Genomic DNA, 25,397 nt, shown 5'->3' with positions numbered 1-25,397 from the left:
TGTAATTTTTGGATAGAGCTCAAAGTTACAAAAAGTTCTGAGACAAGAGATTCAAAAATAATTAATGAAAATAGAGAACAGGTTATGAGAGTGTGGAACATATTTATATTAATATTTCAGAAAAGCTTGCAAGACAGAAAAACTCTTCTAAACTCTCTAAGGTCACAGCTAATATAATGAAGACTATTTCTTACTGTATCCAGTAGTCTCAGCATTTTACTTCTGACACTTTTCTAATGGCAAGTTTGACACTTCTACTTAATATCAGTGTCTGGAATACAAAGCAGCTCATCTTCCTAATACCACACTCACTTCGGACTGAATCCTTTAACAATGAGGCAAAGAGACAGAAGGAGAAATCCATCTTGCAAGCTCCAGCCTCTCTAAACATGCATTGGCTGAACATCAGCATAATTGTTTTTGAATGTAGGCGCTTACTAATTGGAACATTATATTATTATTCAGTGAAAAGAGACTGAATTAATGTTACCTCTGTGCATCACCCTGCGGGAGTGCATGTGTTCAACTGCACTGCATAACTGCACAAAATATTTCCACACCGTCCTTTCTGGGATTAACCGTTTCTGCTTTTTAAAATACTGTGGGAGGAAATAAATAAAAGATCAGTGAAAAAGCAACATATTTGGCTCATTCCTGGACTTGCGTTAAGTCAGCTGCAGGTTATTCACGTCTTCCAGATCTGCAGCAGCATGACTTTTCTTCCGATTAGCTTTTAACTCCTCTCTGTATGTAAACTTCAATGCAGTTCACTAATTAACAACTATTATGAAAAATATGCTTAAATAGGTTTGACATTTTTGAATGGACACCAATTATAATTAGCATTAATCTCCTTAATTACCTTGCAAAACATATTTAATGCCTCAAAACAACAAATGTCTCAAATATTTTGCCTTAAGTAACAAAAGATCATGAAAAAAAATTATTGTAAACATTCATTATTGTACAGACTATTAACAACAATAAGGTAATCTGTTTCCCCTTTTTAAAAGATAGCCAGAGCATCAATAAAAGTATCCATGTTTCTTCTGTGATCAGGTAGACTAATATATTCTATTTCATGCATAATAGGAATACTAAATTAACTGAACTATCTCTAGTGAGACAGAAAGACACTACTGATCAAGAGACACACAGATCTGGAAAAAGAGCGTTTTATGTGCATTTATGCAGCACCAAGCACAGCTGAGTCCAGATTCAATGGACCTGTGGGCACTAGTAGCTCTCAAATAAAATAATTGTAAGCAGAATGCACACTGTATGAAGGAGTGCAGAACAGTGATGGTTCTCTGGAATACTTAAGTCTTCTTCCCAAGCAACTTAAGTACAGGAATAAATAACCAGCTGCACACTTCAGTGAAGGCTAAACATTATGCATCTTCAGCTACTCTTTTTCCATTTCAGAAATGCACAACAGCCATGTACATCACACACAAAGTGTGACCGCCTTCTCCAAGGCATCCCAAAATTGCACTACTTCAGATTATTGGTCCCTGACTTCTCATTGCTTCTTCCTGTGCTAGATACTGAGCCAGTTCTTTGTTCAGAGCATTAACAAAACACACTTATAATACACTTCCAAAGGTTTAAGATTTATCCTCATCCTTTGATGTACAAAGTGTCATTGGGTAACGACTGTCTCTGAAACACTGTACACCTTCCCTAGCACACTACAACTGCATTTCTTTTGCATCGTACCCTTGAGAATTTCCCTCAGCAGCAAGCAAGAGCAAGAATAAAGGAAGGGAATTGGTTGTTGCCCCTTTCTGCATCTTGTGCTTTTTCCTCTCTGTAGACATCTGATGTCCGTTGTCACATTTTATATTTTATGTGAAATGCTGTTACTGGTTCGTGTTTGACTCAAGTAATGGCAAATTTTCTTTTGCAGATCAGCTGTGAAGGGGCATGACCGTGCAATTCCCCAGGCAGCAAATCTGACAGATTGCAACAGTTTCAAACCAAAACTTGATAGAGAGCACAGAGGAATTACAGAGGGTGAGGGATAAAGTGTTATATACACGATAAAATTATTTAATTCTCATTAAAGTATTTAAAGAGTGGATATGCAAGACCACAAGTGATAATTTTCTAAATGTCATGTCCAATAAGGTTCGCCTGACATTTACAAGAAAGTCCCAACTCTCCAGTGGGTTATCCTGCAGCACTCTCTTACATCAGCTTTACAATACCTCATAAATAATGCAGGCACCAGGGGCGTGACAAAGACAGTCCCTGTTTTTATCACTCTCGCACCTTCAGAGTGTTGTTACTGCTGTTCCTACCGCCTTGCCGAAACTGAAAATCCTCACATAAGCTTAAATTCCCAAGGGACGGGTGGGACATGAGGGTGACACAGAGGCAGGCAGGCAAACTCCACTTCTGCCGTTAAAGCTATATTTAGGAGGAGACTTTTGTTCCCTCGTGGGTTTAGGGTTTTTTTCCTCTATTTAAAAAAAAATATTTAAAAAAAGGAATTCCAAGATTTGCATCAATGGGAAAACATGATTTAGATGACCTTGAAAAAAACTAGTGCTCCTTCTTCTTCATGCCTGCGATAAACATGTGGGAAAACAGATCAGACTGTGGAGCACTGGCAGAAAGAACGCAAGTTACAGTTCTGTTCCAAGTTATCAACCTAAGATTCTACAAATTATGTTTTGGAAAACGTTACTCCTCTTTATAATGACATAAGAAGTAATTTTAAAAAAATTAAACAAACAACCCTGACAGATAAATGAACATATTTATCAATAGGTAACGTTTTAAACTGAAAACTGTAGGTGACAAAAAAATGCAAATATTTCATATGATGATATCTCACAATTATGTAGGTAAAACTTTTTATAAGCTAAGATGTAAAACTCAAGCAAAGCACTTGCACGCTCCAGGATGATCACAACCCTAACTCCTGCTCTCGTAGTCCTCACTTTTTTTTCCATCTTTATCCACAACTACAAAAGGCCTGAGATAAACTGCAAGTTTCCCAGGATCTGTTGGGAAAAGGGTAAAACATAAAAGAAGCCACAAGAAAACAGTGAAAGATAAAAATACACATGAGCTCTCCCCCGGCAGAAGGAAAAGCTCTGTCTCCACAGCCCTCAGCGAGCACAACCAGGACCTTGATGCCCACGGCCGCAGGAGGTGGCTGCCTCTGGCGCAAGTCACCGCACACTTGACGCGGCAGCACCAGCCCGCACATGCGGCTTCAGTCACTGCCGGCTCGTCCCTCGGGTTCGGGGCAGATCCGACCATCGCTCCTGGTATTGAGCGGCTGTGGAGTAAGGCCATATCTGGAATTCTGGGGCTCTCCCCAGGAAAGGCTCTGCCAACTGCCTGCTCCCAGCTCGCTAGCCCAGGGGGACTCTTCTGTGAGATGGAGCAGATTTTCATGGATACTGTAAATTTAGCCATTGACTATGGACTAAATGGATAAGTTGTTTGACAGCCTTTGGCCTAGTGCCTCATAGCTCTGCTGGCAAAGAAAACAAATCTGTTAATAAGATATTTTAACTGTGAAAACAAGGAGGAGAACTTTCCAAACATTCATTTATGATAATTACAGAATAATGATGGCAAAAATCAGGTAAAACATGGAGAAAAGGTTGAGAGTGCTAACAAACATGATATAACACATCTGTTCTCACAAGGGATGTATGTCTAAAGATTAACATGTCAAAGAAAATATAAAAGCAGGTGGTAACAGCTTAACTAAAGCTGGTTTGCAGCAATACAAGTATTCCTAAGAGCAACATAAAAGAAGAACAAGTACTTGAAACATTTTCTCAAACCTAAATCCCCATTGCAAAGAAAGTCAATACACTTTCTTGAATGTCTTCAGAATGGCAGACAGGCTATGCGAATAGTGAACCTAACAATAATTAAACGTCCTCATCAATCACAGACTGGATATATCAACCTTACAAATAACACATACATCCCACCAAATCATACAGCGGCTTGCTCCCTTCCAAAGCAGCGACAAGAAGCAAGCAGCATAGCCTGGCGTTATCTAAAACGCTGCCAGATGCTTTGGTTTAGGCCTGGAAGCACCCTGTGGGTGTGCAAAAATGCAAGAAGAGAGTAAAAGTGCTTCTAGCACAGATGTGCTTACCCCCACCACCTCCTGTCTCTGCCTAATGGTCAACGTTTGTAGCACCTCTAAAACTGACACATCTTTACCTTAATCATCTGAGAGAGATCACCAGCATCGGCCAGCTCCAGGACAATATTAAGTTCATTGTCTTCAATAAAAGAATCCAAATACTTAATTATATTGGGGTGGTTCAGTTGCTGCAGATAGAGGGAATGCAAGAAGAAAACTTGTAATGCAGTAGTAATGACAAGTCCAAGACACAATACCTGTACTGCTTTAGAGTAAACGTTTTGCAGAACAGTTCACAATAGGTGCAACTACAAACTGTGTTCTGAATTACTATAGACAAAAATCCTGTAAGAAATACCATTAATCGCAAGCACAGCAAAATAAAAGAGACTCAAGTAAAGAGCAATACGGCCCAAAATAGTGTGAAACAACCTTTTCTACTGTAAACTCACAAAATATTTAAAAGCAATGTCCTGAAGGAAGCCTTGTTAAGCAATAACCAGTGGGTTTTTTCCCCATTAAATATAAACAAAAAACCCAACTGTTGAGTACAGTACTCCTTGAGGTGTCTTTGCCCCTTAGAAGAACACAATTTAAATTAAAACTTTGGAGGAAAATACTGCACAAATTGCACATGTCAGTTTATTTTGCTGGTTGCACCTTCACTAATTACTTTTTTCATTTCAATATAGTAAAGCTGCTTCTTATATTCACAACAGATATTTAATTTTTTTTCCTTCAATGTTTCTTTAAAAATTGCATCTTCTCAGATGCACTTCACTCACAGGGCTAAATTAAGAAACAGGCTCAACAAATTAAAATTTCTGGTTTAATATTTTAAGTCTGAATTTCTTGAAGTAGAAAACTATAATTGCTTAGAAGATAATGTAGTATCTAGAGATCTCTATTCACTCTCTCTTGCTCATTTTGCTTTAGATTATCTTTCTCTTGTGCTCTTAGAAACACAGTAAATTTAGAAACTACTAAAGTGAGCATTTCATCTACTAAACAGCTGTGACTCAACCTGTCTATTCCAGGGGTTACAAAGCCAAAAGAAACACTGTTATGATCCATCACGCTAATCACTCCTCTCTGCATGCACATCAGGGGATAGATTCTCCTTTGCAATGCCTTGACACTAGCACACATTAGCGTTAATGGGATCCATGTGCAGGCATCAGGAGAAGAACATTCCCACAGCCCAAGTCTTAAATAAATAAATAAATATCATAGCCCACTGTTGAAATTTCTTTTTAAACGTCTGCTCTCAGGCACATCGATCACAGATCAACTTCCAGCAAAAAAAGCACCAAAACCACAAGCAGAATAGCCCCTGACACCTAATGCACATCAGGGTGTCTCCCCCTGCCATCATTACAGGCACCGTCTATCACGGCAGACCCCATACCTGGGTGCTGCATACTGCTCTTGTAGATACAGTTAAGTCTATGATTTAAGAGATGTTTTCTGTCCTCTTTAGGATGCTCTGATGAGAACTCTCTCCCGAGTTCCTGAAGGCATCAGGGAGTTCAAGCAGTGAAACAAGCCTTTTTCTAAAGCCTCAGCACCAATAAAAACAAAACATCAAAATCGTACAACTGTAACAGGGAATGAAGACCACACACTGTTGGGAGAGCTACTACGCTGACATTTTCCCTGCCCTGCGCCCCAGCTTTTACTTCGGTTGTTGTGTATAACAAAGCCCAACTTACTCAGACCCAAGCGCTATTAACCAATATAAAGAATTTAAATACCTTTTTCTTGTGAGACTGCACACACTTTTTAATGATAGCATGCCACCATGCTAACTAACTTCTGTGGTAGCTCTTTTGGTGAGCAGATCGCCAAGGACACCCCCTCCAGCAGCAGAAGCTGACACCACCCTCTGCTGAAGCTAAGCAGAGGGATGAGCCCTCTAGAAGGAGCCTTACTCTCTTCTCTGCTGGAAAACACAGGAGACTGCCCACGACCTTTCAGAAGTGTGAATGCAGAAGTATACATTTTTACAACAATTCACTGACCTTTGAACTCTGTACTTCCAGAACAGCCAGGCAAACCACTCTGGATAAGCCAAACTTCCATTCTCCAGTCTTACTTTTGTCAAAGTTATTTTAAATAAATATATTGACTCTGGGGTTTTTTTTATAAACTATTGTATATTCATGTGGCGTGGAAAAGGCTACCTGAATTTTCTTCTGTCAGAAGTATATTCATTCTCACAAATCCTTAAATGCACAAAACATTACAAACACTTTATCTTGGGTTAATGGCATTTCCTGTTTCTTTAACGCATCCTAAAAGTATGATGGCAGTTAATGCCTGATGTGTATGCACAGCAGCACTGTCAGCGAGAGGCATGTGGAAGGGTACACCACCTCTAAATGAGCGAGTGAGGGTGCTGGCAGCCCGAACGCTGATTACAGCCATATTACTGAGCTGCTTTACCTAAAGCTTTTAGCCAGAATTACGCTGAAAGTAATACACAATTTTGTCTGGCTTCTGTTAAATTTTGAATAATTATCATTCATTTACAAATCACAAAACCCCCTTTGTTTCCATGGTCACATAGAAGTCTGATCAAAAAAGACAAAGTATTATTTTGACAAAGATGGACTACAGCAAGTCTATGCAATTCCTTCACAAATTCCTCAATGGTCTACATTAAAAATAAAAACAAAAAAGAAAGAAAAGCTCTTACAGAAAGTTGTTTTAGTAATAGCCTATAAATATTTCATATTAGACACCAGAATTTAAAAGTAGCAAAAAAAGTTTTAAAAATATTAATATCCCATATTACATGGCCAGACACTAGACAATTGCAAGGCAGACACGTACTTCACATCAACAGAGTGATGAAAAAGAAGTTAAGTTGAGCAAGATTTAAACGCACTCTGAAATACTGTGCTGAATCAGGGCCTTGCACACTTTACACTTTCTAGACACAAGAACAACTATCTTAATTGATAAATTTAGGAAGTGAAATGCATTTTATCTTTAAATGTAATGACACTAAAAATGCTGCAATTAAAATTATTGAGAGCAAGTCATTCATTTGAGAAAAATATACTTGTCCTACTTTGCTGAAGCTGCGCACACACTGTTCTGAAGGAAACCAAAATGTGAAAAGCAAGAAACCCCACAGAATTTCATAAAAAGCCAGGCTGCAAATCACGCATACTCTGCAACAAGAACTGAAGTCTCACTTTTTAAACTTCTTCCTACTTCCAGGCACAGACTATTCTGCCCCACGCTGCATAAATAGTAACATCTACTGCCCAGCCCTGAGAAGGGACCTGTGTCCTACTCGGATAAAGCAGCTCTGAAGTTTTGAAATACGATTTTTCACAACCGTCCCAGCACATCCACATACAGACCTTTGGTTATGTCTGTGAAGCTGTGAGAACAGGCAGCACAGGAGCGATCAATTAGCAAAAAAAGATGAGTTGCAGATATATTGATCCGGTCGATTATTCATCTCAGGGCACGGAGTGACATGCAGTCCAGCTGCTGACGCTGACACACCAACCCTCCCGTGCCCGCAGACAAACCCTCAGGAACCCTGCCCGGCTGCCGGCGGGGAACAGCCTGCGCCTGCACCAGGCTAGCAAACACACTGACCAGAACAGCATCATCAACACGGCTCCAAAACTGGTGACTTCAACTTCGATTACTTTTTACTTATTAGCTGCTGATCTTCTCAGAAGCTGAGCTACATGCATCTTGGATAAAATTCAACGGGGTTTGTTGACTCCGAGTTGAAAACTAGCAGTCATTTGAAGGAAGTAAACTAGAGGCAATATTAAGAACAATATCCCCTTTGCATCTGTAATATAACAGGATTCAAACTGACTGTTTAACATACACAAACTTCAGATTCCTTGAATGGTGCTACGCAACTGTCCAAGTAGGAAGATTTGTTGACATTCAACAACAAATAATAATTAAAATACCAGCACAGTAATGTTTTGCATAATAAACAGCATATTAACATGTTTCTGTAGACTGTCGGCAACTATTCCTGCTCCTCCCTTCATCCCCAACTAAATGAATTTACTGGAATGTTTTCTAGTCTTCTATAAAATATTACGCAAAACAATCCGATTTTATCAACCAGTATTTTTCAAAGCAGAACTGCACTCTGCTGGGATAATGGAAACTCCCTCCCTCCACAGAGCTCTGGCTACTATTTAAAAAAAAAATAAATCACAAACAAGAAGTTGTAAGCATGGCAAATGCACTACTCTGCTCAGAAGACAACCACCAAAGACTTCAGAACATGCACAGATATTGCTTAATTCTGGACAAAACAGAGGTTTTTAACTTAAATACATTGGCTCAGAGACAGATAGAACAGCTTTTGACTTCAAAAGGAGATGAATCAGCCTTCCAATACTGCCGCAGCTTGACCAGACAGCTTTGGTGATGGTATTAGAGTGGGGAGAACAAGATATAATTTAAATTACTTCAGCAGCGGATAGGGAAGCCCCATGTAGCTCAGTGTATCGTACTCACTTTCACAACTCGGCCACTACAGTAAATCTGGTTTGGTATCTGGCTTCTTGGTGAGCTTTACTCAAGAAGGTAAGCTGCCTCTGGTCATCCCATACAGGTGGATGGGAGTTGACCTTATAGAGTCTCCTGTCATTGTGGGTATTTTATTTTCAGTTTCCTCTGATTCTAATGAATTTGCACGTTCTGCTCCGAATAAAGCAAGTGCAAGTTCATGACATCTTCTATAACCAGAGTTCAAGACAAAACTGTTTAGGTTAACATTCAAAAAAAAATTGGGATATTTTTTGGTTATAGGTAATGTTGGCATTACTTTTCTCCATGACTGTTAAGCAATTGGATCACATTCACACAAACTGCTATCTTCATGTTTATCCTGTATGCCTTCACCACAGTCTAGCAGACTCAAGCTTTGCCTACAACTGTGTGAATATGAATTGACAATTTAAATAGAAATACCTAAAATCACATTTACAAAATTAATACTTTTATAATTAAATTTCACTAGCTAAACTAAAATTTTAGCCTCCTACAATCTGTTGCATTTACTCAAAATAGATATTTAAAGTGCAAAGCATATATATTTTCTACCAACATTCTTAATAAATTACTGAGATTAAAAAAAAAAATCACTAGTTTGTTTAATCACTTAAAAACACTCTCTAGTTTCAGAGCCTTTATCTAAACTACCATTTTTCATGTGATGTGTATACATATACATACATGATATGCACTTGCAGAACTTCTCCCATTTAGCTAGTTCATTAAATAGTTTATTTTGAAGTGACAAACAAATCAAAACACATAAAGCGCAGAATTTACATGTCTCTCTGAAAGAAGAGTACTTGTGCGTTTTTTATGACAAAGGTTGTTAATAGATTCTTCAGACTGTAGGCAGAAAACTCAATAAAATTAAACTTTAAGACAAAATTCTTGCATCATGTAGGCATTCTAGCTTGCAAAAGAAAGCATGGTCTATTAAGATCATTATGTGTGCTATATAAGCTTTATTTGCCATAAAGGGCAAATGAGCATTGCCAACCTGAAAACAATCTTCTCAAAACAAAAACCAGAAAAAGTAATTGTAAGAATTCTTACCTTCAAGAGGTCAATTTCTTTAATGCAATCTTGCCTAGCCTTGGCATCCATCATTTCAAAAATCTTCAAAGACAAAAACACAGAAGATGAAAATGAAACAACAAAGAAAGAATTTTTTATTTTAACAAGAAATTGTTTTTTCCTCCCCCAGTTTGTATATCCTCTACTGTAATGAGTATTCACACAATCCCGAGATCAAAGAAAGATCAATGTTTTCTTTATTGTGACACCACTAAAGGGCTAGCAATAGGGTAAAATTAATTTTAGAACCTGTAGGCAATATTCTAAGCAGCACAAAAAATAAGATACCAGGTTTGTGAATTTACTGTCATGATTTTCAAAACAGTTAGTTCAGTTACTATTAATTTCACATGGTAAATAAAAGATTAAATGTTTAGGTTTTCTTTTAAACAGAGAGATAGTTTCCACTGATTTCTCTGTAATAATTAACAACAATATTGAGCATTAATGCTAATTCTGTAATAATCAGAGAGTAAGTCACCAAAAACAAGAGTTTAAAGGATCTGTTGAAGGATTAAAGGGAAATTTCTTCAAACAAAATGCTGTTCTGAACACTGCACAAGACTTGACTTAAGCCAAGTTACAATGTATACTGCTTGCATGAAAAGTTTTTCAGAAATTCTTTTGAAACTCCATCGGAAAACAGGAGTTTTTCCCTTTTGTGCCCTTGTGTTCTCACGATTCATCTGTGTCGAGATAGCAGTCTCATAGCTGCATAAATATGGTTGTTAGGGCCTCGCTCTTTCACACACATTTACTTACAATTTAGTGAATCTTTTTATAAAGTAAAAAGTGAAATTAAAAATAAATACGGAATTGCACTACTGCTACATAATTCTGATTTAGAAACATAAACCCACTCCAAGATGACAAGGGGTAGAGACCACACAGTGCAAACAGACCGCTCAAAATGGAAATAGGGTCCCATATAGGATATGCAGGCTATACGGAGAGGACAGCCACAGAGGATACAGCAGAGGGGCAGGCAGAATCCCAGTGGGGCCACCTGGCCTCTTATATCCAGATGTAAACTGAGCAATGTGAAACTAACCTGACTTAATCAGTATTTGTAAAACTCCTTTGAGACCTTCAGAAGCATTGTTTTTTAGTCCTTATCTTGAAATAAAGAAAAAAAAACCACAACCAAAAAAACCCTACACAACCAAAAAAAACCAACCCCAACATCACCCCACCCCCCCCCAAAAAAAAACCTCTAAAACCCAATTGAATAAAATAAGAAAGTAGCATTGGGGTTTTTTTATTGTAAAAATATCAAGCCAGATCATCCAGTGCTCTCAAAACCTTAAACTCTCTATTTATAAGGCATTTTATTGCATTATGACTGCTGACAAAAGAATTCTGAAAAAGGTATCTGACTCAAAGTAATCTGTGTAGACGCTTAAAACATTTGCATTCTACTTGCTAAATAGTAAGACTTTGAACTTAAATGCTCACCTGAACTTTCTTTAATGCCACAGGTTTTCTGTCCAGAAGACAAGTTGCTTTGTAAACTTCGCTGAACTGTCCTCGTCCAATCTTTTTCTCTATCTGAAAATCTGCCAATGTGCAGCGATATGGGTACGACGTTAAATGTCTCTGTACAAGTCAAAAGCAATAAAATCAATGAACTACCAGAAGTGATGCAAAAACAGGAATTTGCATTCCCAATCTGTCTTCTTTATGACTGCAAACTAGCAGTTTCTATGACTAATCATATTCAGCAGGATAAATTCCTCACAGTAAGGACTGACCAGCCAGAGAGAGACAAATAAGTTTGGTGTTGATTTGGTGTACAATGGACAATGGAGTGGTCTGGCTTTCCTTTCCCACCTTTGATTTTCTTTGTCCACTTCAGACAATACTGTACTACGGTAGTTGCAATATAAAAGCACAGCATACAACCACAAGCACACACACGTAATGGGAGAGATTTGCGTAAAAATATTAACTGCACCAAAGCAAAAAACCAGTAACAGCTACCAAAAATGTACAGAACAGAGTTAAGATTGCCAGATGTGCACACCCTCTTGCTCTCGTTGCTGATGGTCAAGAATTTAATCTAGGCTGATCAGTCTATAGATAATTCTGACCATAAACGCATTAATTCCTAGTAATGTATTAATAATAGGCTGAATGAAGTCAAATGACTTTTTAAAAAAGGAAATAAAGTCTTGCCTTCTGTTTGAATAACTAATTAGTCCCAAACTACTGTCTCCCTAGTTACACACCCTCTCATCAACTTTGCCTGCTTGTGTCACTTGGGAGAGAGAGGATGATGCCTACTTCTACGCATTCTCAGGTAAATACCCAGCCAGGCAGGTACGTACAGCCTAACTAGGGTTGTGTACTCCATGGACTAGGAATTGCTCCCTAGAGCCACTCTGGTGTCTTCTGTAATTAACGTGACTGCTAACCAACGTTTAAAAAAGAAATTATGAAAATTAATTACTTTAAGTTGCCATGCATGCCAAGTAGAATATTTTTAAGCTTCAGCATCTTGAGCCATTTCAGAGTTCCCACTGAAAACCACAAGAAGACAAGGACACAACAGAAGCTGGAGGGGGGAGGGCTTCCCAGGGACGCAGCCATCGTTTACAGCCCAATCTTTAGTAGAGAATCCCAGCCCAGTCCAGGGTGTCCAGGGAGAGCAGGCCCAGAGGGCTGGATGTTTTAAGGAGATGACTATTGCTACCACTGTCATTTCCTCACAGAGGGGTGGGGCTGGAAGTAAGATTTAAAATGCAGGTAAAGCTTTCAGTCCAGCACCTTTTGCCAGCACTACATACAAGACCGTGTGAGGACCTCTTAAAGTATATATTTATTTTGATGAGTAAATAAGTTTGGACTTCTTTTCTTTGCAACAGAAATAAAAGCCACTACTATTCAACAAACAATAAAAAGTATCAACCAGATATTTGAAAAAGCTTCCAGATTTCAAGATGTCCGTGCAGCAATGAACTACAATCACAGTTATTTGGCAGAGGTTTTGTAAATTAAGTTATACAATTTAATGTTTTTAATGACATGGTTTTAAGTAAACTCACCAATAAAGTCCCCTAAATAGTAATTTCTGACCCACAAACTGCTTCGATCAACCAAGACAAGCTATTTTGCAAACTGTCACCTTTACAGCATCTTTAATCACAACAAACGCAGGAGAAATCCCCACAACGAAAGCTACTCTACTGCAGGCGTACTTAAGAAAAATGATTACTTTTTATAAATGCTGATGATAGAGAGATGCAGAGATAAATCACAAACCAGACAGCGAAAAGACTGTCAGGTCTTTCTGCTGTCATCTTCCCCCTCATCTCTCTGGCAGTGAAAGGCTGTTTGCTGCTGGCGCTTGCCCTGCACTTCCACACCACTGCCCTGCGTCAGCCGTTGAGAACGTACTGAGGATACGGCTCTGCAGTTATGGAGAGAGAGGACTGTTGCTAAACTGAAAAGCTTAGACGGTTATGGACTCCAGAGAAGACAAAAATGCAATACCATAATGTCCAGCCAATGCCTGCTAATTCAAGTAGGCACTTTCCAGTTGGAAATTTAACTCCAGGCCATCATGATCATCAGCTTTGTCAGTTTAAGTTCCCTAAAAGAGCAAACTCACTCCTTTTCAGATGAAACGACACTTCGAGTAATTATTTTTGAAATGCCAAGGCCACAGGTAAGTTTTTCCATCTATCACCATGAGCATTTATATATTCTCATACTATGAGAAATGGTTTTCATTTCTCTAGGCTAAAGACAACACAATAAAAATTTTAATTCATGAACAATAACCTACACAAATAAGAAGGCTTCATTAGAATTTGCAGTTATTCATGAAGGTGAGTCACACAGAAACAGGAAGGTAATTTCAGCAAGTATTTCCTTTAAACAGTTCAGGGACTGTTTCCTTTTTAAGATCACTTTAGTCTCCCCTCCACTCTGAAAGAAGCCCCAGTATCAGCTGCAATCAAAGTTTATGTTTGTAAGCAAATGAAGGTTACTCTCAGTACTTGTGTTGTGCTTAAAGTTATACTGCGTTTACCAGCTGTAACAGCAAAACAAATTAAAATTAAGATTCAGAATTCATTTCTCCAAGTTCTGCCGTGTATACTATACAATAAAACAGGAGTATCCTTTCACCAATGAGGAAAAAGGTAGTCTATGGGTCATCAGATAAAGAGCAGAGTGTTAAGATAACACTGCTCTATTATTTACATACATTCCCCTTTAAGTTACTAAATTATCAACAGAGTAAGGCAACATGGGATGAAGCCAGACATGCAAATATTCAAAGTAATGAGCCCCTGCAGCTTTCTCAGTTTAAATTGGTTGCAATCTCTCTTTGCAGGGATTTGATAAACAGTAATACTCATCAATATACATTACAGTAATCCAAGAATACTCATCTCATTCCAGGGAGTGCTAACAAAACATTAGTTTATGTGCATTTTTTGTGTGACAAAATCACCAGAAGGATGTCTGAAACACAAGCATTTGTTCAACTTGACTGGTAACTAACCAGGAACACCTCCATTTCCAGACTTTTTTGCATATGAGCTACAAAGCAAGTTAATTGAGTTGTCCAGTCAAATCACTTTACCCAGCCAAACACAGGTATCAGTATGTAAAATTACAGAACACTTTTTTCCTAATTAAAAAATAGAAAGGAATCAAAGCATTTCCTTAACCGTGAATATGTGCCTCCTGAGCCAAGCTCTTCTTGAGTAGTAAGAAGCAAAAGCTTTTCTAACTGGGGCTTAACATTCACAAAAGAGGTAGCAGTTTTAACAAGATTTTATGAAGCGACTACCGCAAAACTTTTTTTTTTTTTTTTTTAAGGAAGAAATCCATGCTGCAATCAAGGATGGTATCCTTTTGCCCTTTATAAATCATTAAATTGTGTGTTTAAACAAAGAGTTTTTAAGCATAAATTAATATTTTAAGCATGTGCCAAGAAATATCTAGCAACTCCTTAACTTGAAAATATAAATAAATGTTAGGCAAGTGACAGGGTGTATGTGTGTGTCCTAACCACTTTCACATGGTTAGCACATAAAGTCTGCTTGCCATGCTGGAGTTAATGCTGGGTGATGACTGGACACCTTAGCTGATATGTTCTGGCATCCTCCAGGACTACAGCTGCACATTTACATATGCAATGACCTAGATTTGCATTTGCTATCACAACCTATCAGACCTAATTAAAGTAATGGAGCTTTCATACAGGCTAGAAGATGTTTGATTATGGTATAAACCAGAGAGCATGCTCAGGTTAGACCAAACCATACCAGAAAGCTCCCTATTGATTACGGCAGTCCCATTTTCCCATACGTCTGTTTAAAAATTAACCTTCTCTTATTCTTTACTGTACTTAAACATAAGCAGGTAACTCTTCTAAATACTGTTACAAGGACACATTTAGGATACCTAAGAAATATCTACCTCCTCAGAATACCATCCCTATAGTCTGGCCTTGCATACATTTCATTTATTTCATGACTTCTGACAAGAGCAGCTCCATTTTTTTCAAGTCCTTCTATGTTTAACCACTACAATTTTTCATAAAGCTGTCAAAGAACCTATCCATTCAAATAAACCATGATCTTTATTTCTGCAAATCTCAGAGTTTTCATATACAGATATAAACTGTGTGTAAAATTAGATACCACCACCATCTTCAAACCTGTTCAACAAAAATAGATTTTCTTATTTTCAGGACAGATTCAGGCTCATTGCAGAGTTCAGGTCTGCATGAACACAGTAAAACCAAGACACCACCTCTGCAGAACAGGTTTCAAGGTCAATGATGGAGCTTGAATTAAAAATAAAAATAAAAAAAAGGGAGAGAAAACCAAATCAACCAACCAAAAAACCTTTCAACCAGCTGGACCTCTGAAGACACTGTGAAAATTGGGCAGTTTGCACATTTCTGTTCCAAGGGCAGCTGTAAGAAGGGGACAGTCTGGGGAAGAACTAGTTTTGAGACAAAGGCTGTTCTCTTCATCCACATAATGAAGTCTCATTCTTCTACTACTCCATTAAAAAAAAAACCACCACCCCCACCACCCCCCAAAGATTAAAGTCAATTACTTCCTCATTCAAATAAAGAAGCTATTCATTTTTAAGAAGAAATGCAGAGATTATTCCAAGAACAAGCTATTCTGGACATCTCTGGCATACATGTTCTCTTTTAGATGTAATCACTGATGCAAAAGCAAAAATTTCAAAGCAAAGTATGTGACAACAGCCCTCGTCACAATACTGAAGGGAGAAGTTTGCCAGAACTTTCAGCCTCAAATTTTGAGGTGTTACAAGATTTTCTGCAAAACAGAATTAGTAAGGTTTTGTAATACTACAAAAATCCAGTGAAATAAAAACTGCAGTTATATTATCTTGTATGCACCTGAACGGATATGCTGCAAGGATAAGAAACTTAAAGATTAAAAGGAGTTCCTATATACCAGATTATAAAGCAACCCAGGCAAATACAGAGGATGACAGTATTAGAGAAGTTCCTTGCTCCTTGGTGATAGAATGTAGTTTCTACTTACGCTTCCACATTTTCGGGGATGTCCATTACAGTGCTACTAGAGGTACCTGACCACAGGCAACTCTGAGCATGCAAGAATACAAACGTACCAGAATTTACAACTGGAGATTTGGTAGAATTTCTTCCAAATCCTTCATACGCTGCTATAACCATATGCAGGTAGGACAGCTACATAACCCAAACGCATTTTTTTGTGTTTTTTTAAAATGAGTAGTTGTACAGCTCAGAATTTGTATTTTGGGATAAGGAGGAGTAAGAAAAAAAAAGTTCTCTAGGAAGACTTTCAATGTCCAGAACAATTCATGTTTGACCAATAAATTCACCTCTTTGTAATAATTTAAGAGCTGGGGAAAAACTGAAACAGTCCTGAGAAAACTGTCCAAGCAGCCTTTCCTGCAGCCTCTAACCCAATGCTTCAGGCAAATGAGAGTACTGAGAGACTGAAGACAAAAATATCAGTAAAATATCAACATGCTGCAGAGCAATGCCTGTATGACTACTTCTCCCAGAGGCATGGAAAAAAATAAGCCTAAATGAGCTGAAAAAAGATAAGTGTTCACTGCTAATTGCACAATATATGAACCCAGAGTGCTAATGTTAATTAATAATAAAGTCAGTTGTTTTACTGCTGCCTGATTGGCATGTGGAAAACCAGCACTAGTCAGTCTGCACAAATGGCTACAAGGTTACGAGATGTTTAGATTATTTGTAATCAGCCTAAAAATTCTTAAAGATTGGTTAACCAACAGTTAAAAAGTCAAGACACTACAATCTTTAGATGCCAATAAAAGCATCTTTCCTGTAGAACCATGAAATGAAATATTCCTTAGAAGAGTAAAAACATACTCGGCCAATTAATTTTCTGAAATCTCATTAAAAAATTTAGCCCGACTAAGTCATACACTTCTGACCTGAATTTTAATTATCTTACGCTGGATATAAGGTTTTTTCTGATATTTGCAATGCATCATTAATTTTAAAGGAATGGTTTCCTTGCTTCTAAAGTGCATACTTCATCTGAATGACATTTACCATAAACTAATTTCACCTTTAAAAGACATCTGTGATAGTAGATGGGGAAGCTTCAGCCCCTCCAGTTGAACACGTATACATTATAAGCAATGATTTACTATCAACATCAGTGTTTCAAACCTCTTTATGATGTCCCAAATTATACACCCATCTCCATTCTATAATGCCTACCTGAAAAGAATTTTGCATACTTTGAGTCTGAAATTCCAGTGTGAATTTATGGGAACACATTAGAACAGATTGATTAAAAAACGAACTTCTAAGCTCAGAAGAGAAAGGAAACTTCTCAAATATGGATTATCCTTCAAACAGGTAGTCAAGTAATTATTGAAGAATACATCAGGTTTTTCAATCTGCAGCTTCGAAATGAGACTACACAGTCATCATAAAATATCCTTAACCCGACCTGTTACCTAGAATTTAAAGTTTGCTGAAGAACTTGGCTTGAATTTCAAAGTTTTAACATCCCTATCAGCAGGTATTTGTACTAGCTTATGACAAGGAAAGAGAGAAATACCAGCTTGAAAATAGTAGACCAAGGTGATATTCACAAAGAAATTAATATTAACATAGAAATAATCTAAGCATTTCAGAAAACAATAAATTGAAGTCTTTGCTGCTAGATGACCAGTTCAAATCTACCTTCAATTCACAGACCGAAATGAAACTGCCATTAACAGCTCTGCTGCTGTGTGAGTATATAAAAGGGTTGTTTAAAAGTGAGTTAGTGTTTATTTAGTACAAAAATCAAGTAAAAAATTACAGCTCCATATTTTTATATCACTGATCTACTCCTAAATAACATTTATTGCTTACTGCTATGAACACTAAGTAATCCAGAGACTTAGATAATTGACACTTTCACTCTGGAAAATTACTGGAAAATGTTCTGCCTCTTGCTGATGAACTTCATCAGGGTAATGCTGGACAGGCAAGGGAGCCAGAAGCTAAAACTATGATTCTATTGGGCCTTCTTTATATTTATATATTCACTTACTCTAGGAAACTTCTAAATATGAAGCATTACTCAAAAGTGTCACCTTATTACTAAACTGTAGTAGTTAAAGACAGAAAGAAAAGTCTGATACGCTTACTCACTGTACTAACTAGTTATAAAACAGAAATAACACCTCTGCCAGAATGAAAAACAAAAAAGCTTTAGGAAGTAGCATAATTATAGGAAAAGTTTCTACTAGAGGAGCACACTGTTGCTCTGGTCTTTCTGGGGGTGACACAGTAGTTTTGAATGAAAGAGCTGGAAGGAAGAGGGTCATTCCATACAAAAACCCATCCTCATCCAAGACTCTAAAAGCTCAAGTTCTGTTTTTTCTGATTAAGCTTTTATCCCTGACATTCATGACATTTCTTGTAAGACAAGTTTGGCCAATTTTTCCTTCCCAAGCCTCTCTCTTCCACAAGCTATTATATTGCATGTCTGCATTACTTGTATCTTCAGAAGAAAGAAATTATGTATTTTTTGATTCTTCCAGGTAATAGGTACCAGAAAATTGAAAGTGATCTATAATTACGTTCCTGCAAAATGGAAAATCAGAAATACGTAATAAGCAATCATATCATGCCATCAATGTAAGGTAGCCTGCCATCTAAATAGTACAATTTTCATTAATTTCTAAACTGAGTTTGCTGAGGAGACGCATTTTTTTCAATTCTCTGGTAGACTGTGTGTTTTTGATATTCAGCTTTTTTTAAAATTTTATTTTAACAGCAAAACCAAATAAAGTATTTCTGCAATCCTAATTCCAAACTAGATCATTCTCAGAACAGTTAATATACTCAGAGACCTCCATTAACACAACTTGGATATTAACAGAGTTGAGGGGAGGTTTCACTGAACAATGACCATACAGCAAAATGAGCCCACTCAGCATCAGCATAACAGCAGAACACAGATTATTAGCTACTAATTACACTTAACTATGTCATTACAAATTCTAACATGTGCTCCAAGATGCCATGAACGTATCTGCTGCACAGGAACACTTCCTAATCTTGTTCATGAAATAATTACAGGGGCTCTATCCTGCCAAATGAGGCAGTAATTAACCCTAATTGCTCAAAATGCAACTGGCTAATTCTAGGAGATTAATCAAGGGGATTCAATTATTATTAAATGACTTAATATGACAAATTGCTACATTAGGAGAGGGGGGCTTTGCTCATACCACATTACTTTCCCAGCAGTGCTGCATAAGATACATTCATTGTTGTACTCTGTAGACAACTTACCACTTTTGCAAATCCTATACTGTGTTGTGATACAGCTCTCCTAAGAACCACTTCTTGTTCAAGTAACCTGGATCACCACTGGACTGCACGTTCAGAATGAAATTTAAAACCTACAGCCCCCTCCCCAAGCAATAGTCTTCTTTCTGACAACTTTTCCATAATGCTCTTCGTTTACTCCTTAAAATACATATAGGTAAAACTTAATTGCTCTGATAAACAGACCAACAGTCTAAAAAAGGCAAGCAGCCAGCATTCACAAAATATACAGTGAAGTTATCTACATTACTCTGAATGCAGCTCTAACCCTAGTTTTAGCCCGCTTGTGCAGAAAGGCATGAAAAAGATAGAGGTATGAGCTGCTATAGCAAAACTTGATAACAGTCTATAAAAAAATACATTGTGGGAGAAATTCCAGAGACTCAGAGGAAATGATGACAAAGAGCCTACAGTTTCAAGTAGGATTAGCTTTTTCTTGTATTTGGTAATTACCTCTTCAGCATATATTATTAAACTCTAAAAGGAGATAAAATACATTTATTCACTTACACAATCAACTGTTTTTCTTTGGCCTTTTCTTCGAAGAATCAAAGAGAACAGAAAGCCAACACAGTACATGTTTTTATAAGACTATTTAAAAATACTTGCTTTAAGCAAAATTCAAACTATTTCCTTTTTCTCTTATTATCATCAAAAAAATGGATTCAGGAAACTCTGGCTGGCTGGCAAAATCCCAAACTGGATATACCTTAAAACTGCTATAACTGCACTATAAACAAAAGTGGGGTGCGGGGGAAGCTAAATGCTAAGAAATCTGTAGACCTTTATAAGAGGAAGAGAAGAAAACACAGAAGGAGAAAGATTAGAGACATATGCACTTACCTGAGGATCATGCTGGTATTCCTGCCCTGGCAGCTTGCAAAGAGGGTTGTTCTGGTCCCCTAGATGATGTGGATGGTTATGCTGCCCTTCCATGGTATCATACCAAACTCTGCCTCACAGTTCTGCTGGAGTTAAAAGAAAGCGGGGAGAGAGTCACCGTTCATCCAGCGCTGAAAGCAAGAAACTCTTTCTAGGGGTGTGCCTACATGGGGTTGTACATCAAGACAGCAAGAACTGATTCCTCCCCTTTCTTCCCTCGGATTGACTCATGCATACAATTCTCGAAGAAAGAAAACCCTTATCTATCACCAGCCCCACAGGAGCTCAGCTGTTCACTGACGGACCAGAACGCACCCACTGCCACCTGCAAACTGAAAGGACACAGCAACAGGTCAAAGCTACCCTCACTCTGCCGAGATCACAAAACAAAAATACCAATATCACAATTATTACTGGTATCATTCCCTAATAAGCAAAATAACAGAAAATATGATTATTTGGTCAGTGGTAATGTTATTCACAAAAGATATTGCTTCTGTCAACTCTAACAGCAGCTAGCATTACTTCCCCTAGAACTACTGAAACCCAGATGATCCCCAATAGTATCAAACACTTAGTGGACAATTCAAGAAAGGTTAGCATGTTTCCATTTGTAAAACAAAAATCACAAAAAGTCTCACCAGTTGTAGCTTTCTTTGGCCAGAGACAACCTAAAAGTGTAGCTATACCCACATTCTTTCTTCCCCACCCCCAATTAAAAGTTTTCATGCAGGTTGGTAAGCCACAGGAAGCAGCAGCTAGAAACCATATTAGATTCAATGAGATCGAAGTATTATTCTAGGAACAAACAAACAAGGGAGAATTCCATGAATTAATTTGTTCCAGTTTTACCTGCAGCAATTATTAAGCACAGCTGTCCAGCAGAATTTCCTACAAAAATTACAGAAATTTTAAGAGGATGCAGTGATGGAGAAGAGAATCTAGCAAAAGTTACCAGATACAGAGCTTACTGTAAGCAGGCAAAAATAAATTCACCATCACTGTTTGCAATGATCCTTCAATTTCATTCTAAAACTACCCTTCACCCTAGAGAGACCAATTCAGTCTTCGCTCCCTTTTTTAAGTGCAAAGATCTTGTTTGTGAAGTTGAGCCACAACACAAAACAAAATTTAATCTTCGTTTATGCTGGTAGCACAGCTGGTGAAGAGCTGTGAAATCGAGCACTTGTAGCATAAGACTTTTTTATACATCACATCGTGGGTCTACCTTGAATTAAACTATTTCACAGTATGACGAGTTTAGTTTTATTTTGAACAGTATTATAAAACCAAGCAAAAGCTTGTGGGTAACAGGAAGGAAGACGAGACACAAGTACTTGGGTGAGAGGGCTCAAAAAAGAGGTTATAATCAACCATAACACAAACCAATTAGAAAGAATTGGAAGTGTGATAGTCAGTTTCCTTTTTTTTTAAAACTTAAAAAATGAGAGAGGAAAAGAAAAATCAAAAAGTTAAATTCCCACAATGGTTGAACAAGGCAAAGGAACTTGTTTCCCCGAACTGGATGTACCAGACTTGTCATTACTTAAATAAGTTGCTGGACATTTGAAAACGTGACCCAAGTCCAACACACAGCAGTATGGGTACGACTGCTCTCGACTGCTCGTTGCCACTGTGCAGAAAAACCCCGATCCTCCGAGCGCATGGGGGGAGCCGCAGTGCCTCAGCATCAGGACAAGCCACCCCTGCCCACAAACCCCAGCCGCGACACCGAGACCACTCTAAGTGGTTTCCACGCTTTCCCTCCCACAAGGTCCATCCCTGCAGAGTGTGGGCTCAGATGCTGCAGTTTCCAGGCCAGCACAACACAGTAATCTGAAATGATAGCCTTCTCACCTTCCAAAATGGTACCGTAAAGTGCAGAAGTTGTAAAGAGCTGCCCATCAGGCAGCTGAGACATTCCCAGTGCTGGAACAACACTGTGATCCCAGATTAACTAATCCTCCTTCGACACAGAGCTGTGCACAGATTGCAGGAACACTGCAGTGAGCAGTAAGAGAGGGCAGGTATGGGCTTTTGGCCGAAAGCCTTCTAGATACATTTCCTGTTTGCAGATGCAGAAGAGACTGAACATACACATATTTTCTAGCCCTTCTAGGAAACAAAAACCATACTTGGAACTATTAGTGTCGCCATGTCTGAGCCTGACTCTGGGACAAATCCTGGTAGTTTTATCAGCTATTCGGGGGACACAGAGTGGATCACAGCGCTCGTTGCTCCGTGCCAGTTCTGGGGTCAGGCTCTGGCCCCCAGCAAAGCCAGTCCTCAAAATAGATTCACAGCATATACAGAACATGCACGATAAATACACTAACATCTTTTCCCTCCAAAGGACTGTATGCAGGTTTTTTGGACTTATTTAATGATATTATTCATAGCTAGTTATTCATTATCCACACGTGCTCTAGGTAATATGTCATTTAGAGTCACATTGTTGCTGTCCTCAGCAGTGACTAGAAGCCTATCTGTGGCAAGGGAAGATTTAGTGGCCAACACAAGCACTTGCAGAAACTTGTTTAAAGTTTTGGCAAGTATTCACTCAGTGAAAGAGCACAACCTGACTTCAATAGTGTATTAATAGTGCATGCCTGGCACTTGGGCAACGACTAACTCTTCATTTAAAATACAAAGGTATTTTAAATATTTGGGGGAGTGGAAAAGAAAATATGATGAAGAAGAATTTCTGTAGCAAGTAGTGCTTGGTTATTTTAACAGTTGTCAGTGAAATAAGCCTTTAGCTCTTGCAGATCTTTCCCAATACCAGCTACCGTAACACATGCACACACACTACTGGAGAGAAAGCAGAGAAAAGGCTCTTCTTGTTCCTTAAGCAAATAAACTTCCATGCTAACAAACACTCACTAGAAAAGAGCTGTGAGAGCTGGAGTACCTACTGCATATAAACAGGCTAACACATGGGTTGCTCAATAAAAACAGTTTTTCAAAGTCAGTACTATGAAACTCTAGTGGTAGAAGGATAATCACTACTAGTATGAACAAGTTTGATTTTAGGATTCCTTCAGTATCAGGCATTTGTAGGTTTATTAGTAACCGGGTAAATAATTAAAAAATAAAAAAATGTCTCTTAATATCAACATTAAACTGTCCTATGAAATTTCTACCTTACATTACACTGCCAGAACTATCTTAATTATTTTATTATTGATGATTTGAAGAAAGGCTGTTTACTTGAAGGGAGAACATAACACAGGTTCTTTCTCTTCTAAGTCCACAAACACAGAGAAAACACTGCTAGAGACTGCAGGCCGCTGACAGCCTTGCTTCTTGCCACTTATCTCCAAAGGAATTCAGAAATTTCACATTTACAGCCTCAAGATAAAAGGCATGTCCAGGCAGTGTCATGTGAAATACCTGTAGTCTAACACAGATCAAACAGCGTATCTACTGCGTCTTGCCTTCGGAATGGACTAAAGCTCAAAAAGAAAAAAAGCAGTTATTTCTGAATACAAGAACCTGAGCCATCTTATCATGCAAAAATCTGGGACATTCCTAAGAGAACCTCAGCCTTCCAGCTGCTGTAAGGAAACTCAAGGTACAATTACTTACTGTGAGAGATTAGACAACAGGAAGGCAATTAAAAGCTCAGAACAGCCTAGTTGCCACGAGCGTGTACGGGAATGTATTAGGTGGAGTATTTGGGTTTGGTTACTGTTTGTTTAAAGCACTACAGCTGGAAGTAAAGGAACAAGTAAGAACAAAATATCAGCTTTGAAAAGAGATATGGCACAGCTCACATGACACCAGCTCTGAGCCCGCTGACACCTACGGGACAGCGTGTCCTGCTCGAAGCTGTCAGCTCGGCTATTCTGGGCGATTGGCAAGCACATGTTATAGGTAGACTGGAAGGGGGATCCCCAGGAAGGGGCTTCACGCAGGGTCTTTAAATAGCAGCTGACAACATAAAGGCACTTTATGATGTCAAAAAAGGTACCCTGATTGCACAAAATTGTAATTCTACAAAATTCTGTGAGGTTTTTGATACTCTCCTTTAAAAAGTGTAACTACAGAACCAATATTGCAATGATATTTTTAAACATTAAAGTGTTGAGCAAAGAACATGACAGCATCCCATACAAGTGCTTAAAACCAGACTTGTACTCTCCTGAGGACGTGACCACATTTTGAGCTACATTTTACTAATCCTGAAGTTAGTTTGGATATTAGCTGCAACATGTTAGATAGCAGTTATTTTAGACTACTTTAGAAAACCATGAACACATCAGAAATATTTAAACCTGTTTAGCCACGTGTTACTCCATCAGTCCATTCAGGCTACACAATCTGCATTAGATAAGTTATCTCATGGAATCGAACAGTTACCAGGAGACCCTTCCTTGTAATTAACATAAGCATTTGAATGAGATGTAGCATACCAGAAGTCTTATCTTCATTCCTTTGAAAAGGAATGACCTTCTCAAAGTTACTTGAATGAGCTACAATCTCCCATCTCACTCGGGCTATACAGGTTAGGATGGAAGTATCTCATGCTAAGAGAAGCTGTTTCTACACGTAGCATCATGTGAATGTTAACCACAGTGCAGTAAAAAGGCTGAACTGCATCACATTTCAGCTTAGTTAAAGCACATACTGCCTCATTAACTGACGGTGATATTAATAGGTAATGAATTTTCCTTTAGTCATTTTTTTAAGTAGCAATCCTAAAAGCAACACTTAATTCACCAACATCTAGAACCAGTGGCCACCATGTCTAAACCAAAGTTATGTCTCCCCATCTAATTTTGACCTGCATGAGAAGTGGGAGAAAATAAATCTATCCTGGTGTATTTTAGGATGTAACTCTACTAACAGCTGGACCAAGATCAACAAATTTACTTTACATGTCACTTCTTAGCAGCAACAGTATCA

The 25,397-nt window shown here is 38.2% G+C and overlaps 1 protein-coding gene across 7 annotated transcripts in view; it reads right to left on the bottom strand.

Moving 5' to 3' along the window:
* NEK6 (NIMA related kinase 6) overlaps positions 1-25,397 on the bottom strand; it is a 152,211-nt gene that overhangs the window by 23,880 nt on the left and 102,934 nt on the right. For 4 of the 7 annotated variants that reach the window (XM_049831638.1, XM_049831636.1, XM_049831635.1 and 1 more), the window contains exons 2-6: positions 20,451-20,572; positions 11,207-11,347; positions 9,731-9,793; positions 4,201-4,311; positions 491-599 (exon numbers count right to left, since the gene is read on the bottom strand). In XM_049831638.1, coding sequence (XP_049687595.1) covers positions 491-599; positions 4,201-4,311; positions 9,731-9,793; positions 11,207-11,347; positions 20,451-20,543 — 517 coding nt within the window. In that variant the 5' untranslated portion in view covers positions 20,544-20,572. Of the gene's footprint in view, positions 1-490; positions 600-4,200; positions 4,312-9,730; positions 9,794-11,206; positions 11,348-20,450; positions 20,576-20,804; positions 20,822-25,397 lie in introns of all 7 variants that reach the window. The other 3 variants (XM_049831633.1, XM_049831634.1, XM_049831637.1) reach the window with 2 other exon arrangements.

This window comes from Accipiter gentilis, chromosome 29 (genome assembly GCF_929443795.1).
Source record: "Accipiter gentilis chromosome 29, bAccGen1.1, whole genome shotgun sequence".
Classification (NCBI taxonomy): Eukaryota; Metazoa; Chordata; class Aves; order Accipitriformes; family Accipitridae; genus Astur; species Astur gentilis.
This window is presented reverse-complemented; position numbering and strand designations above follow the sequence as displayed.